The 13,898-nt window shown below is 37.2% G+C and overlaps 1 protein-coding gene across 3 annotated transcripts in view; it reads right to left on the reverse strand.

Annotated features, from left to right (window-relative positions):
- The window catches only part of LOC139937051 (atos homolog protein A-like), a 36,151-nt gene that overhangs the window by 6,673 nt on the left and 15,580 nt on the right, over positions 1–13,898 (reverse strand). For all 3 annotated transcript variants that reach the window (XM_071932029.1, XM_071932030.1, XM_071932028.1), the window contains exons 3-7: positions 8,100–8,311; positions 7,443–7,568; positions 4,798–6,445; positions 4,166–4,306; positions 3,322–3,392 (exon numbers count right to left, since the gene is read on the reverse strand). In XM_071932029.1, the coding sequence (XP_071788130.1) occupies positions 3,322–3,392; positions 4,166–4,306; positions 4,798–6,445; positions 7,443–7,568; positions 8,100–8,311 (2,198 nt within the window). The remainder of the gene's footprint in view (positions 1–3,321; positions 3,393–4,165; positions 4,307–4,797; positions 6,446–7,442; positions 7,569–8,099; positions 8,312–13,898) is intronic.

Genomic DNA, 13,898 nt, shown 5'->3' on the forward strand with positions numbered 1-13,898 from the left:
ATTTCTTGACATTGCATAAAATAAAAAAAAGTTTTGTGAACAGCGCCTCTTTTTTGAAAATCACATTTTTTAATTCCCCTTGCACACCAAGAAAGTTTGTATTGTCTTAATGTTTTATTGGTTCTCAGAATATTTCCCTTTTTGTTGTGATTGGGCTATCATTATGGTTTGCATGTCTGCTGGGGAGAAACACTTTGGTTTATTGTATCCTGTTGTGACACTTCTGCCTCAAACATGGTAATTTTTCCAAAAACAATAAAAATGCATTTTGAAGTTATCCCTAGTTTGAATTGATAAAAAACAAAAACGAGCATGCTTGTTAAATAAGTATGGCACTGTTTCCATGCTCTTTAAGTAACAAATAAAAAGTTTATAACCATGCTTACCACTGAGAGTTCTTGTTTTGTCATGACTACTTTACTTAGTTGTACAGGTATGATTCACATTGCAAGAAGAGAAGTAGTGCGATGAGCATTCTTTACTATTATTGTCTATACATGGCCTTATAACAGTCTTCTTGGTCCCCTGCCCGCTACCAAACTAAACATTTTCATCCCTATCAGAACAAAGAGGCTCTAAAAGTGAGCAAGTACTGTATCCAAAGTATCTAAATGGCCATTCACCTGCTTTGGCCTTCTGAAAGCAGTTCCCCCATCTATGGTGGGGTTCCTTTCAATTGTACTGTTGCAAACAATAAAAGAGTTGGTTTATTTAACGTAATAAACAATTCAGCAGGTAATGTTTGACAATGTTTTTTGTTGATCGTTCTCAGAGACATATATAATAATTATAAATTAGTAAGATAGTGAATGGAAAAAGTAATCAAACTAGCCTGAATAGACTTTTGTCTCTGCAAATGCATCTTACTTATTTATGTTGAGCAGGTGCAAGTATTTACAACTTCTTTCAATGTTGTTTCATTAAAGGAACACGTTGCCTTGGATCGGTCGAGTTGGTCTTTGAAAAGCGTTTGTAAACGTTTATTACAAAATGCATATGATTAGAAAGATATTTTAAAAGTAGAATATAATGATCAACACAAGTATCACTCAAAAACATCTTTCTAACCATGCATTTTATAACAAACGGTTACAAACGCATTTCAAAGACCAACTTTACCGATCCCAGGCAACGTGTTCCTTTTAAATGATCTCTTACGCTCATCTTGCAAATCGTTAGTATCATTGTTTTTAATAAGATCTTGGCAAACTTTTCCAACACTTTTAAGCGGGCTTTTTAAATTCCCACATTTGTGTTGGACATGATTGGATGCTCCAAACCATCTGCCTCAAGCACAGAAACTACATTGTTTATGATCTCTATCTCTATGAAAAGTTTTACATTTGGTAGCAGGCAGGGACCAAGGAGAGTAGGCCCTGTTTTAAAGACAACTTGTAAAGAATGCTCATCGCACTCTACTTGCAATGGGAATCATACCTGTACAATAGGTAAAGTAGCCAAATCAAGAACTCTCAGTGGCAAAGCATTGGTTATGGTTTGGTTGGATACCATTATGTTTAAATAAAAACTTTGTATTCATTACTCAAAGGGCATGGAGACAGTGCCAGATTTTTTTAACAAGCATGCATTGTTTTTGGAAAAATTACTATACTTAAGGCATGATCAGTCACAACAGGATACAATAAACACAGTGTTTCTACCCAGAAGACATGAAAACACCAATAACAACCGAAAGGGAACACTTTCAAAAAAAGAGGCGCTATTCACAAAACATTGTTTTATGCAATGTCAAGAAATATGATTGGGGCTGGGCCGGGCAAATTGTAAAATTAAGGTCATCAACAGTTCCTGATCAATGTTGGGTAATCCACTAGTGCTTAGGAAAAGCTGCAAGATTGAAAGAATTATTACTTTTTAATGTTAGAAATTCAAAATGAAGAAAAAACAATTCAAAATGCATTTTTCTGTTTGGGGAAAAAAGTCTATTTTTGAGACAGTACTGTTAACATCAGGATACACTTGCCCAAGTTTTTCTTACCAGAAATAAAAAAGACAAATTCTGGCCCTGATCAAAACCGAAAGGAAAATATTCTGAGACCCCTGAAAAAAATGAAATTTTGAGGGCAAAAAATGTGGTAAAAATGTTGATTTTGCAAGTTATAAAAACATACTCTAATGCACGTTCTAAAAATAGCACAAGGGTGAAATTTATAGCAATATTTTTTTGTCTCAAGTAAAGCCAAGGATGATACTTTGTAGTGATGTAAAAGGTTTTATGAAATATTTTTGTTTTTTGGTGGGGTGGAGTTGTAAATATTAAATAAAAAAACAGTTTTTCATACCCCAAGATCGGCCTAAAGTGGCCTAAACACAAATAAACTGTTACCATGGCAACGTGTTATATTATGATTTGAAATGTAAATGTTGTTTATTTGGACCCCAAGTCCCTACCGTCCACAAAGTATAAGAAAAATATTCCCTTTTTTTTTACCGTGGACACGTATTTCGATATTATGTGAAAAGACCCTTAAAAAGGCATTTTTTCACGTTTTTGGGAAAAAAGTCTAGTTTTGAGGCAGTACTGTCACAACAGGATACAATTGCCCAAGTTTTTGACACCAGATATGGAAAGACCAATGTTGGCCCTAATCACAACCGAAAGGAAAATTTTCTGAGACCCCTGGCAAGTTGACATTTTGGGGTCCAAAAATAGGGTAAAAATGTCGATTTTGCAAGTTCTAAAAACATACTGTAATGCATGATGCAAAAATAGCACAAGGGTGATATTTAAAGCAATTATTTGTTTTCTCAAGGAAGGCCAAGGATGATACTTTGTATTGATATAAAAGGTTTTTTGAAATAATGTTGCATTTTGGTGGGGTGGAGTTGTAAATATGAGCTAAAAACCAGTTTTTCAGACCCCAAAATCGGCCTAAAATGGCCAAAAAACAAAATGAGCCGTAACCATGGCAACGGGCTTCATATATAATTGAAAATGCAATTTTGTTTACTTGCACCCCAAGGCCCTTCCACCCACAAAGTATAAAAAAAATTCATTTTTTGACCGTGAGCAACTATGTCAATTATTTACCTGAACTGACTCTTACAAATTTAAAAGGGTGCCTTGTATTAAGGACTTCCAACACATAAACCGTAAATTTGTTTAAAATGATCATTCTTGAGTTGATAATTGTAAAGACCAAGCTTTATACACAAGCTTGTGATTTTGACACTTCATTTAAAACCAATCGATCATGTCTTTAGAATTCTGGTTTTAAGACAAAGCCAAACAGCTCAGTACTTGATGCCCAAAGCGCCGTATCTTGACTCATGTCTTTGTTGAGTATGGTAATATTTTACCTCTTAAGAAGTGATCTTGGTTTGAGGAGAGATGCACAATCTTGCTCAGTCTTGGCCTTCCGCAATGGAGCCTAAACAAAAAGTAGTTAAACTGAAAGTTAATTTCACAGGCCAATATAACCAATTTCAATTATATGGAAATCTCAACTATGTAGCCAAAAAAGTATATGCGTGTCGTAGTGGGTGTGACAGCCCCCTCCTTCCCCTACCAATAATTGAACCAAGTTGGTTGATCCTCAGCCAGAAAATGAAGCACAAAATCAGGAAGGACAAGGGTAAATGAAACTCAGACATTTGAACCGTTTGAACCTGATTGTTTTTCGTTTAAGCACACTAAGTCCCAAGACTGTTTGTTGCGTTGACTTTATAGTATACAGTGGTGCACGATGGGCAGTGTTGTAGCTAGACCAATTTTAGTGAAGGGCTCTCAATCCAATTTAATCCACTGAGTGCGAGCGGTTCAGCAAAATTATTCATGTTTAGATACAGGGCCACCAATGCTGAAATGCAATCTGGGGGAAATCTGTGCTGGGCAGCACAGTGTATTTTACTCGGAGTGCTGGGCGAAATTGGTTAGCCCAGCGTGCCCATCATGGCTACAACACGGATGATGGGTTTGCTTTTTTTCATGCTATGAAGTAGGTTGGAGAAAAATTGGTTGTTGAAGAGTTGGAAACTTGGCTATCGATGCCCTGAAAAGAATGCCAGTTGAAAATTAGAATCCCTACACCATCCTAAAGAAACTGCCATTGCTACACCCCAATGCCATTCAGTGATAGAAAGAGTGTGATGATCAAGACTCAAAGCTTTTCAAGTTTATCATTTCACTTGAAAGACTACATACCGGGCTTGAGTTGATTGGTAGGCCGGTGCTGGGATTGAAGACATAAGTATTGGAGCTATCTAAAGACCTTCTGATAAATCCACTGCGTAATCCTGGTATTGTAGACGGGGTACTAGACTCTAGGCTTTCTGCTGGAAGGACCTGATATTCAGAATTAGAACTTGATGAATGTTCATGTTTATGATGAGAGAGAAACAATGAAAAATTGACTTATTTAGACTTCAGACTTCAGTCCAGTTGCTTTATATGGTACGATAAAATAAGTTGAATTAAATTGATGAAATTTTGAATTACAAAATTTGACTCATATTCCTGAAAACGCATCCTCTTAATTTATTTTAGTTTTATAAGAAACCAATAAGTGTTTGTAGAATCTGAAACGACCAATTCATCAGTGTTACTTTTATATAAGTTTTCTTGAAGCTTTGCATGGTGTGAAGAAATAGGAAGAAACTTTTAATAAATAGTAAACTTGTGGGTACAACCATGTGTAAATCTCTTAGGGTGAGTGTTGGCTCTGAGAAGAGCCGGTTGGATCTTGACGTTTCGAACAGTATACTCTGTCTTTCTCCTGAAGTTTCTTCCTATGCATTTTCTTGTTTGTTTTAATTACTGAATCACAAAATACAAACCTCCTTTCCCCAGGCATTATTCTCCTTTCCAAGCACACTCCTGAATAGAGATTTACTCTTTCCAAATACTGGCGTAAACGGTGTCGAGGCACTGTTAGTCTCAGTACTTCCCTCATATTGCATTGGTTTACGGAAAGGCGCTGGGATATTAGGCTGAAAATCATGACTATCAAGACTTAAGCCACGTCTTCTGGAGTGACGTGGAGATGAACCCGGAGACGGGGTGTTGTTTCCTGAGACGGTGTTCAATGATCCTGGAGTGCTTGGACTGGAAGGAGTTTTAAAGACATTGTATGGTCCTCGGACAAGATCCGTTTTCCAGCGGTTCATTAAGGAGTTTTTGTTGCAGGCCAGTTCATTGGTGTTCCATGTAGTGGGAGTTTTGCTTGTTGATTCAACGTCAGTAATTGCACTGGGAGGACACTGGGATTGCATTTCAGGCATTTGGTGATTTGAAGAATTGCTACTTTTTGGTTGTGTTTGTCTGGCTAGTGGCGGGGTTTCAGTTCCACTAAACCCATGCTTGGGTTGGTTCCCTATAAAGACGCTTTCAGCTTGGGTTCCACAATGTATATGACCCTGGTTACCTGTATCTGTATCACTGGGACTAAGGTACGATAACCAGGGGACCGTTGAAAGGGGTGTGCCAAACTCGGTCGACGGTATATCTTCATCATCTTTATCGTATTTCTGTAACGACCTATGAGCATCTTGCAATATAATTCCTCGGTCTTCTAAGGAAGACTTGGCTGTGAAGAAAATACCATCGTCTTCCTCTAAGCTGGGTGTTCTGTCTTTCCAAGCACAGATGGGTCTTGGAGTTGACTCTCCCCTTGAAGGTGGAGGAGTCAATGTTAAGCAATCCAAAGAGCTTCCAGACCCCTTCTTCTGTTTCTGGAGCTTTAACTCACCAATCCTTCTCTCTAGCTCAACAGTTGAGAAACTTGGCTGTCCACTTGCATAGTAGAGCTCATACGTAGGGGTTTGCGGCCCCTCCTGTTGACATTTTAACTTAGCAACATTGACCGACGATTGTTTCTCCTCAAATTCTCCTGAAGAAGGTCTGGGCTTTGGTTTTAAAGGTAGCCTGCGTACATGCTGTGGAGAACTATCTCTTAACTTGGTTAATCTTTGAACATACTGAACAGGTTCCGAGTGAAAAGATGAAACATCTTTGGAGTCTGGGAGTACCACTTGTAATGTTTGTGTAAAGGCAGATTTCTTCTGCATCATCAACTCCTCTTGTTTATCTCTTACTGATGACGTTTCTTTGCTTTTCCGACTTCTATGATCATGTTGTTGTCTCCGCTCTTTCTTAAGTTCCTCTCCGCTCCTTTGATCTCGTTCTCTTCTTGGATTGACATAAGAATACTTAAATTCCCGATCAGCATCCTCATCATCTTTTCCATCTTTAGTTTTCTCTTTTTCCTTATCTTTCCCTTTTGTAGTTCTACTAGCTCTACTAGTTCTACCTTTGTTGGAATGATCCATATTGTAGCATGGAAGAAGGGGTATATCCATGGGACGAGGTAGGGATGCAACCGTGACTCGAAGACTTGACGACTTTGAGAGGTTGAGAAGAGGAAAGGTATGCACCTCAGGGGGTGAGGTAAAACTGGTTGAAAAAGACTCCCCAGGTGCACAAACCCTGTATGGTAAAAAATACACAAATTTTCAACTTTTGTTCATATAAATTTGAAGACTCATCAGAACTCTTTGTTGATAATTTTTAAAGCAGATTCCTTTTGGGGACTGTTGCAAAATCACATCACACCCGGCTACTTTCTGCCCAATGGGCTGCCATTTGGGGAGTAAAATTGCATACATGTAGTGTAGTGATATGGTGCACATCTTGATGAGTGTGCATTGCCTTATGGGGTGTCGTTGCTGAGCGGATAAGAGGACCGAACTCAAGCTCTGGTGTTTCTGTTCAGCTGTGGGTTTTAATCCCGGTCCTGACACTTAAGTCCTTGAGCGAGACACTTAACCATAAGCTTCTCTCCACTGAGGGGTAAATGGGTACCTGTTAGGGCAGAGTTGGTTCTTGTGATTGATTAGCTTAGTACGCTACATATTTGGCGGCACAGGCTGTATACTCCCCAGGGAGCTGAGATGGTTTAAGGAATGATTTAAGGCCCAGTGACCAGGGGTAATAATGTTGGAAGCGCCTTGAGCATCTCTACGTGACGGACCTGAGCGCTATATAAGAAGCCACTATTATTATTATTAAAAAGCACCCTTCACAGAAATACACGTGACTCCCAAAACGTCATAACCTCATATAATGTGGTGATGATGTCAGATGCATTGAGTCAATTTATGACACTTTACGTTTTTTTACGTTAGCCACTGGAGAAATCATAAGATCATGTGTTTAACGGCATTTAATGTACAGCAAAGTAAAGAACAGTTCATCATTGTACAGACCAAGTCCAGATTTGAACAATAAATACAGAACATGAAGAAAGCTGAGCTCTAGTGTCAAGTAATGGGAAAGCTGGAGTTTGACAAAAGCCAAAATGGCTGCCTCAAGACAGATAGCATAAACTACACACACTACATTCTAACATTCTGTGAATAATAAGTTGAGCAACGCACTAAGCAACATCTACGGGTAATATTTACAACTTGTAAACTGATTGTACCTGTAGACAATATTTCTTGGTAGTCTTCCTTGTGAGGAGCTAAGCCAGGCACTAATCTGAGAAAAGTGTAAGAAGGATCGAACTGCTTGAAAGAGCAACTGGCTGTGGCAATGTCCATCAGGAAACCTGCAGAAAGAACAACAAACAAATCAAACATCAAAGTTCAAGTTCAGTGTAATTTAGATTAATACACATCTTAAGATCAATCTTAGCTCCTTGTTTGTAGGCATCAACATTTTGCTAAATTTGTTATACATTGGAGAACTTGTGAAGCCCTGAATGTGCTGTCAAACTATGATCACAAAACGCAACCTTATCGTATAGACTTCTTGTTTTTTAACAAACATCAACCACAATTTTGCCAAGCAGCCTAGGATAGCAACGTTTTTACTGGATCGGTACAAATTTGCCCTTTATAAAACTTGTAAAACCCTGTTGCTACGAAGTACATTGCGATGCATATTGCCTATTGTCATTTTGTTTTGAGGTGACGCCCATTGATTCGTCATTGACTTGGCTTATAACATAGAATTTGTAAGAAATTATAACTTATTCTTAATTTGCAGCACGGGCCACCTGTACTTTTGCCAATCACTGATTGACAGAACACACAGCTGTGCCGTCGTAACAGACAGGTCTTAGGAGTCTTTCCTATACCTTTTAGGCATGAGCTGAACAATCCATTGCTCCAGTAGGAGATGTTGAGATGGCTGGTCCAGAGTCTGTAGTGTATCTGTACTATTACCAAGCTCAATTCCTTCTTGATTACTATGGCAACACTCTGGATATAGTAATACTTCCACGGACATTGGGATGTCATTACGGCACAGGAAACAAAGATACGCTCTCGCTGCCTCAATCAGCTTGCACTGAAATGAAAAAGAAGAATCATTGAGTGGATTTATTACTAATTGGTCAATTCTAAGGACAATGTCATCTGGGTCATATGTCTCATTAGAATATCCCGTAGGATGTCATCAAAACAAGGCTCTTTGAAGATCTTACCTTTCACATTATACAATAATCTAAAAGAATTCTAAAAAGGGTACCGTTATATATTAATAACATCTTCTTTCGTTTGATCTAATGGTCCAAGGTGATCATTGAATGTGTACATCCAATTACGTTGAACCTTGTGCGCAGTGTTTTTGTACGATTTTACTTATAGTACAACATTATTGCTTATTGTCTGATGCAAATCTTTAAGTTGTTGTTGATTGATGACAATAGTGACCTCCATTTGATAACAAGCATCAAGATATTTCCACAGAAAGCAAACTTGCTTTCTCAGTTATGAACAAAATAACAACTAATAATTAAGTGCCCACTGCACGGAACAGTATTCGCTTCTAAAGAATCTTTTCAAGTTTCATGAAATGGTTAATCCTTTTGTCCATGTTATTCAAGCTGGCAAACATACATGTACACCCTTCTCTTATTTTGCCAAATTTCACAGATGTTGGAAAAGCATTTTATGGCCATTTTCCTTTGCATAAGTTGGCAAACATTTGAGTTGGTCACCAGACTAGAACATACCCCTGGTCTTTGTCCTATTGAAAAAAATTACACAGATTTGGAATTGCCTCCTTTCCCCAGGACAATCTGAGCTTTACCCCATGGAGGTTCTAAATGTGCAGTGCCACCAAGCATTAATCAAATACCCAAGCTGTAAAATATGCAAATACATTAGCCTCTACCATATTTGTATGAGCTATACATGTCTCGTGTTGAGCCAGTGCCTGAAGGTGTACAGTGTACAATGTATAGAAATATGTGATAAAAATTATTGTTCTAATATATTATATAAAGTTGAATTTGAATTGAATTTGAATTGAATTAACACTGTTGTTTCAGACCCATTGCATCAACGATATTAAAATTCAATCAGAGTTTTGAAACTCTACAAGAAAAACAGTCAATGACCTAAAAATGGGATACAAAGACTGAATCTGTGTTTCCTTAAAAAATAACACATGTGTATACGGTTTTCATACAGTGAAGCCACTGCATAGCACCAATTCAAGATGGCTGTTTATATGGATTGTGTGTGGTTATGGAAGGGTCCAAAATAAGCTAACATTACCATGCTGCGGACCTGGTATTAACAAGACATATGAATGCACCTACAACAGTAGTCTTTGAATACTCAGGTATGCAATCTGCATTATTTCAGCAAAAAAAGAGAGTGTCTGACACAGCCAGATAAGCAGCAGTTTTTAAATTTTCATTGGCACAGCTGCGAAACCCACAATGGAGAAATCAGCTGACCACCTGCAAGTTGAATGCCTGCATATTATTATTAATAACCTGCACTGCAGCTGTAGGCAAATTATTAAACAAACCAATGTTGGATACCCCTTAATATCACAGCATGGCAAGAATGTCATCTTCGTAATAGACCCAGACCCGAGACTTCATTAGGCAACAATTGCGTCAATTGCCGCTTGTCATTCATTTCCTTAAATGTTTCGATAGAAGTTAACAATTTCCTCATACAGGGGACCCTTTACAAAGGAGCTACTGCCTTGATACCTTTGACCTTTCAAAAACAAAGCATCAGACATGCACACCTTAATCACACTCACAATACAAAATGTAGAACATAAAGTTTGACTAGCTCAATTAGCTGATCTAGTTTGAGTTTCATATTTTATAATTAAACAAAAATAAAATCTAAGAACATGATCAAAACAGAACAAAGCATTCAAACTGTAACTAAAACAAATTTTGTATTGCCTTTATTATGATTATAAAATTGTATAATATTGATGTATGTTATTTCTTGATGACATAAGCCTATATATTATAGAGCAACTTCTTCCAAAAACAACACCACATTTCTTTAAACAATCCTAAAAATAAACCAACTAAATTGTCAAAGTGGCAGTTGTTGGTATTGAATGCTAACAGTTGAATGAGTAATAGTAATATAAGATCCACTTGAGGGCTTGGCAGTGAAGTGTGAAACTCAGTTTGACTTGTATTAGTCATTGCAACACCAGACACATGAGGGTCTGAAATACATGTATTATGGAACAATAGATCCAATCTGTAGCTAGATTGTATAAGAGTCAAGGCTATACAGTGCCCTTCTTACTACAGGATGACAAATTTCAGAAATTAATTGTATTAGTGATATGATTCATAACCATTTTAACTGGTAAATGCTGAACTTGTTGCACTACCTGGAAGAGTGTATATTGAATATTAATTGATTACTCTATATCAGCAGAGTGTGGGTTCGAATCCCCAGCCGTGACACTTGTGTCCTTAAGCAAGACACTTCACCATTGCTTCGTCCTTCGGATGGGACGTTAAACCGTTGGTCCCATGTGTTATGTAACGCATGTAAAAGAACCCAGTGCACTTATCGAAAAGAGAAGGGGTTCGCCCCGGTGTTCCTGGTCCGCTCGGCAGCAAATTGCGCCACAGCACCTTGTAAAACATTACATGGTGCTATAAGAATTAGGTCTCATAATTCAAAAACAGTCCCACATCTTGCAGGAAATACTGTGTTACAGTGCCAGGAGCGTCACTGAGTGACGGACATGTGCGCTATATAAGAAGCCACAATTATTATTATTATTATTTATTTATTAAATACATGCAGTTATCTAATTAACTAATTAAGGCACTGTAACTGGAATACTCCCTTTTTGTTTTTGTTTTTGGGGTAGACACATTTACTTCTTGAATAAAAGACACACCCCTCTTGAGAATGAACTCAAACTATAACTTATGCCAGGGGTATCAAGTAAATAAACAAGACTCTTTATTCATTGGAAGTTTAAAATCACCTAAGAACTCAAACTTTGTATGCCCTTATACATGTATGGTAAACTTCTTTTGACCTTAAATAGAAAACTTCTTATGCCCTGGTAGACTTGTTATGCCCTTATATGGCAAACTGTTTGATGGTAATACCAAACGATAACGGAGTCGTTGGCTCAGTTAGATTTGATTTCAAAATGTCAAATTTTTCAAACTAACAAACGATGACAGAATTAAAAAAAATATTTTGATTCATAAACTGTTTTCGGTTACCAAGCTACTTTCACACTGCTCTAATGTGTAAGAAACTTGTTTTTGATCAGGGGCCAATTTCATAGAGCTGCTTAAGCTTAAGCACGAAAATAGCTCGCTTATTTTACACATGTTACTGGCCAAAATTTCATGCCATATACATTGCTTATGACTAGTATTAAGCTGTTGTTTACTTAGCATAACAATTGAGTGGAGTCTTGGCCGGTAATCTGATTTTACTAAGCAATGATTTTTTTGCTTAAGCAAACATTTGTGCTTAAGCAGCTCTATGAAATTGGGCCCTGGGTGGCCTAAACACACCCATAGTACATCATTTTACGTTGTATCAAGTTGGAGTATAGTAAAATTATTTAAATGATAAGCAGTAACTTAAAATGATAATTGCTTAATTTGTTGTAATGAAATGCATGTAGTTAAGTAATAATGTAAACCAAACAAACCTTGAATCACTCAAATAATTAAGCAATGTAAATTAAGCTTGTAAATTAAGTGCCACCGTTGTTTAATTTGAGCTCTCATGGAAAACGTAACATATGTCGTAAAATCCAAGGTTTAGTTTTAATCTTGCAGACTCTAGGTATTAACATAATTTTTGTTTCCAGTGGAGATTCATTAACTGTCCAGCACAATGATATCTGATCTAATATAGGTATATCATTGCACCTTTGCATTAAAATGCAATATAATTTGTTTCTATGAGAAGATTCTATGGCAATGTAAACAAATTAACTTAAATTGCAAATTAAACCATCTATGAATTGTGTTTTCTTTTTCTTTTTTGTTGATCCATGACGATAACATCTTGCACATACATAAAATGACAGTGTATCAGCTGATGCACACGTTTCAACATCTTCTTAATTGATATTCAACATCAATTGGGATACAGTATTTACTAACCAAGCTTACACATCAAATTAAAACCAACCATTTTCATCAGAGGTAATAACTTTTACTTAAAAATTGCAGTCACAAAAAGGCTGCAATTCTAAGAGAAATTACATGGACGCTGAACTTGTCACAGCATCTTTCTGGTTCAATTCATTTATGCTACTGAGAAATACTTTTCACTAAATTTACTGTGTAATTGTGAACTGTGTCGAAGAAAAGAAACCAAACAGTGAATTGTGTCAAAGAAATAAAAGCAAACAAGAGTCATTTTCTAAGACGCATTTTGGCATGAATAATTTGTTCGCTGCTGAATGTTGATTATGAATGAGTCAATGGGTGTCCTAGTGATATAAACGATGTGCGCTGGAATATATATGAACTCCGTGTGAACCTGGCAATATCCTGAGGCCAAGTCTATGGCATTTCCAAGCGTATAAATGTTAATTCAGCTTCAAAATAAAAACATTCTGCCCAGATATAATGTTTGGGAGTCATACATGATGAATTGCAATGCATCCAAGAATCATTCTTTTATTTAAAGCTCATTAAGCAACACATTTTACACAGTATTGTATTTAATTTTGGGGGTTGAATAAAGAATTGACTAGAGTGGGATTCGAACCAACGACCTCCGGATTAATGTGCCGGATTACCGGATTAACGTGCCGGCGTTAGTCCGGAGGTAGTTGGATTCGAATCCCACTCTAGTCAATTCTTTGTTCAACCCCCAAAATCGTTTCAAAATATACCCAGTCAGTTTCCCTTGTGGTTTATATCAGTATTGTATTGCTCAATATTTGTATAATTCCCAGCATGCATTGTTGTATTGTTGCTTAGCAAACATTCGTCCTGAAGACGATCAAAGCATTCTTTGTAGAACCATCCCAACTCAAGTTCTTCATGGAAATCATCACATGGTGTTATCACAAACCTTAGGCCCAGTTCATGTATGTTTTTCACATCAAAGCGAAGCGCATTATGTTACATAAACAACCTGGTTCGCACTGTTTTCCAATAGGAATAGCTAGGTGGCAGTAGACTTACCAGGTAAATCCATTGTCCTACATGTAGGTGATGGGCACGCGCTTAGAACTAAGTAAATAATGGAAATTTACCTGGTAAGTCTTCTATCAAACTAGCATTCCAAAGTCTCCCATTATGACCAAGAAATTTTGCTTCGCTTTCACAATTTGCATAAAGTATGAACCAGGGCTTCGTTTTCGCAACTCACATGAAGTATGAACTGGGGTTTACTAGATTATATTCCCACCACGTAAAGTTTCAAATCCTTATTCAATAAATGTCTACGCAGGTGACTTACAAACCAGAATTACACGAAAGAAATCCAGCTAAATTGCCAAGTGTATTTTGATTGTGACTTGCTCCACTTTTCAATTTGATTTAAATCTTTTACCCAGTCCAGTAAAATTGTTACCCTGTGTAGCATGAGCTCAAATTATGCTTTGCCAAGAGGGAAAGTCAGTGACTCAAAACCCAATTTATGTAGAACACGAAGGATAA

The sequence above is a fragment of the Asterias amurensis genome, chromosome 5 (assembly GCF_032118995.1).
Source record: "Asterias amurensis chromosome 5, ASM3211899v1".
NCBI classification, from domain to species: Eukaryota; Metazoa; Echinodermata; class Asteroidea; order Forcipulatida; family Asteriidae; genus Asterias; species Asterias amurensis.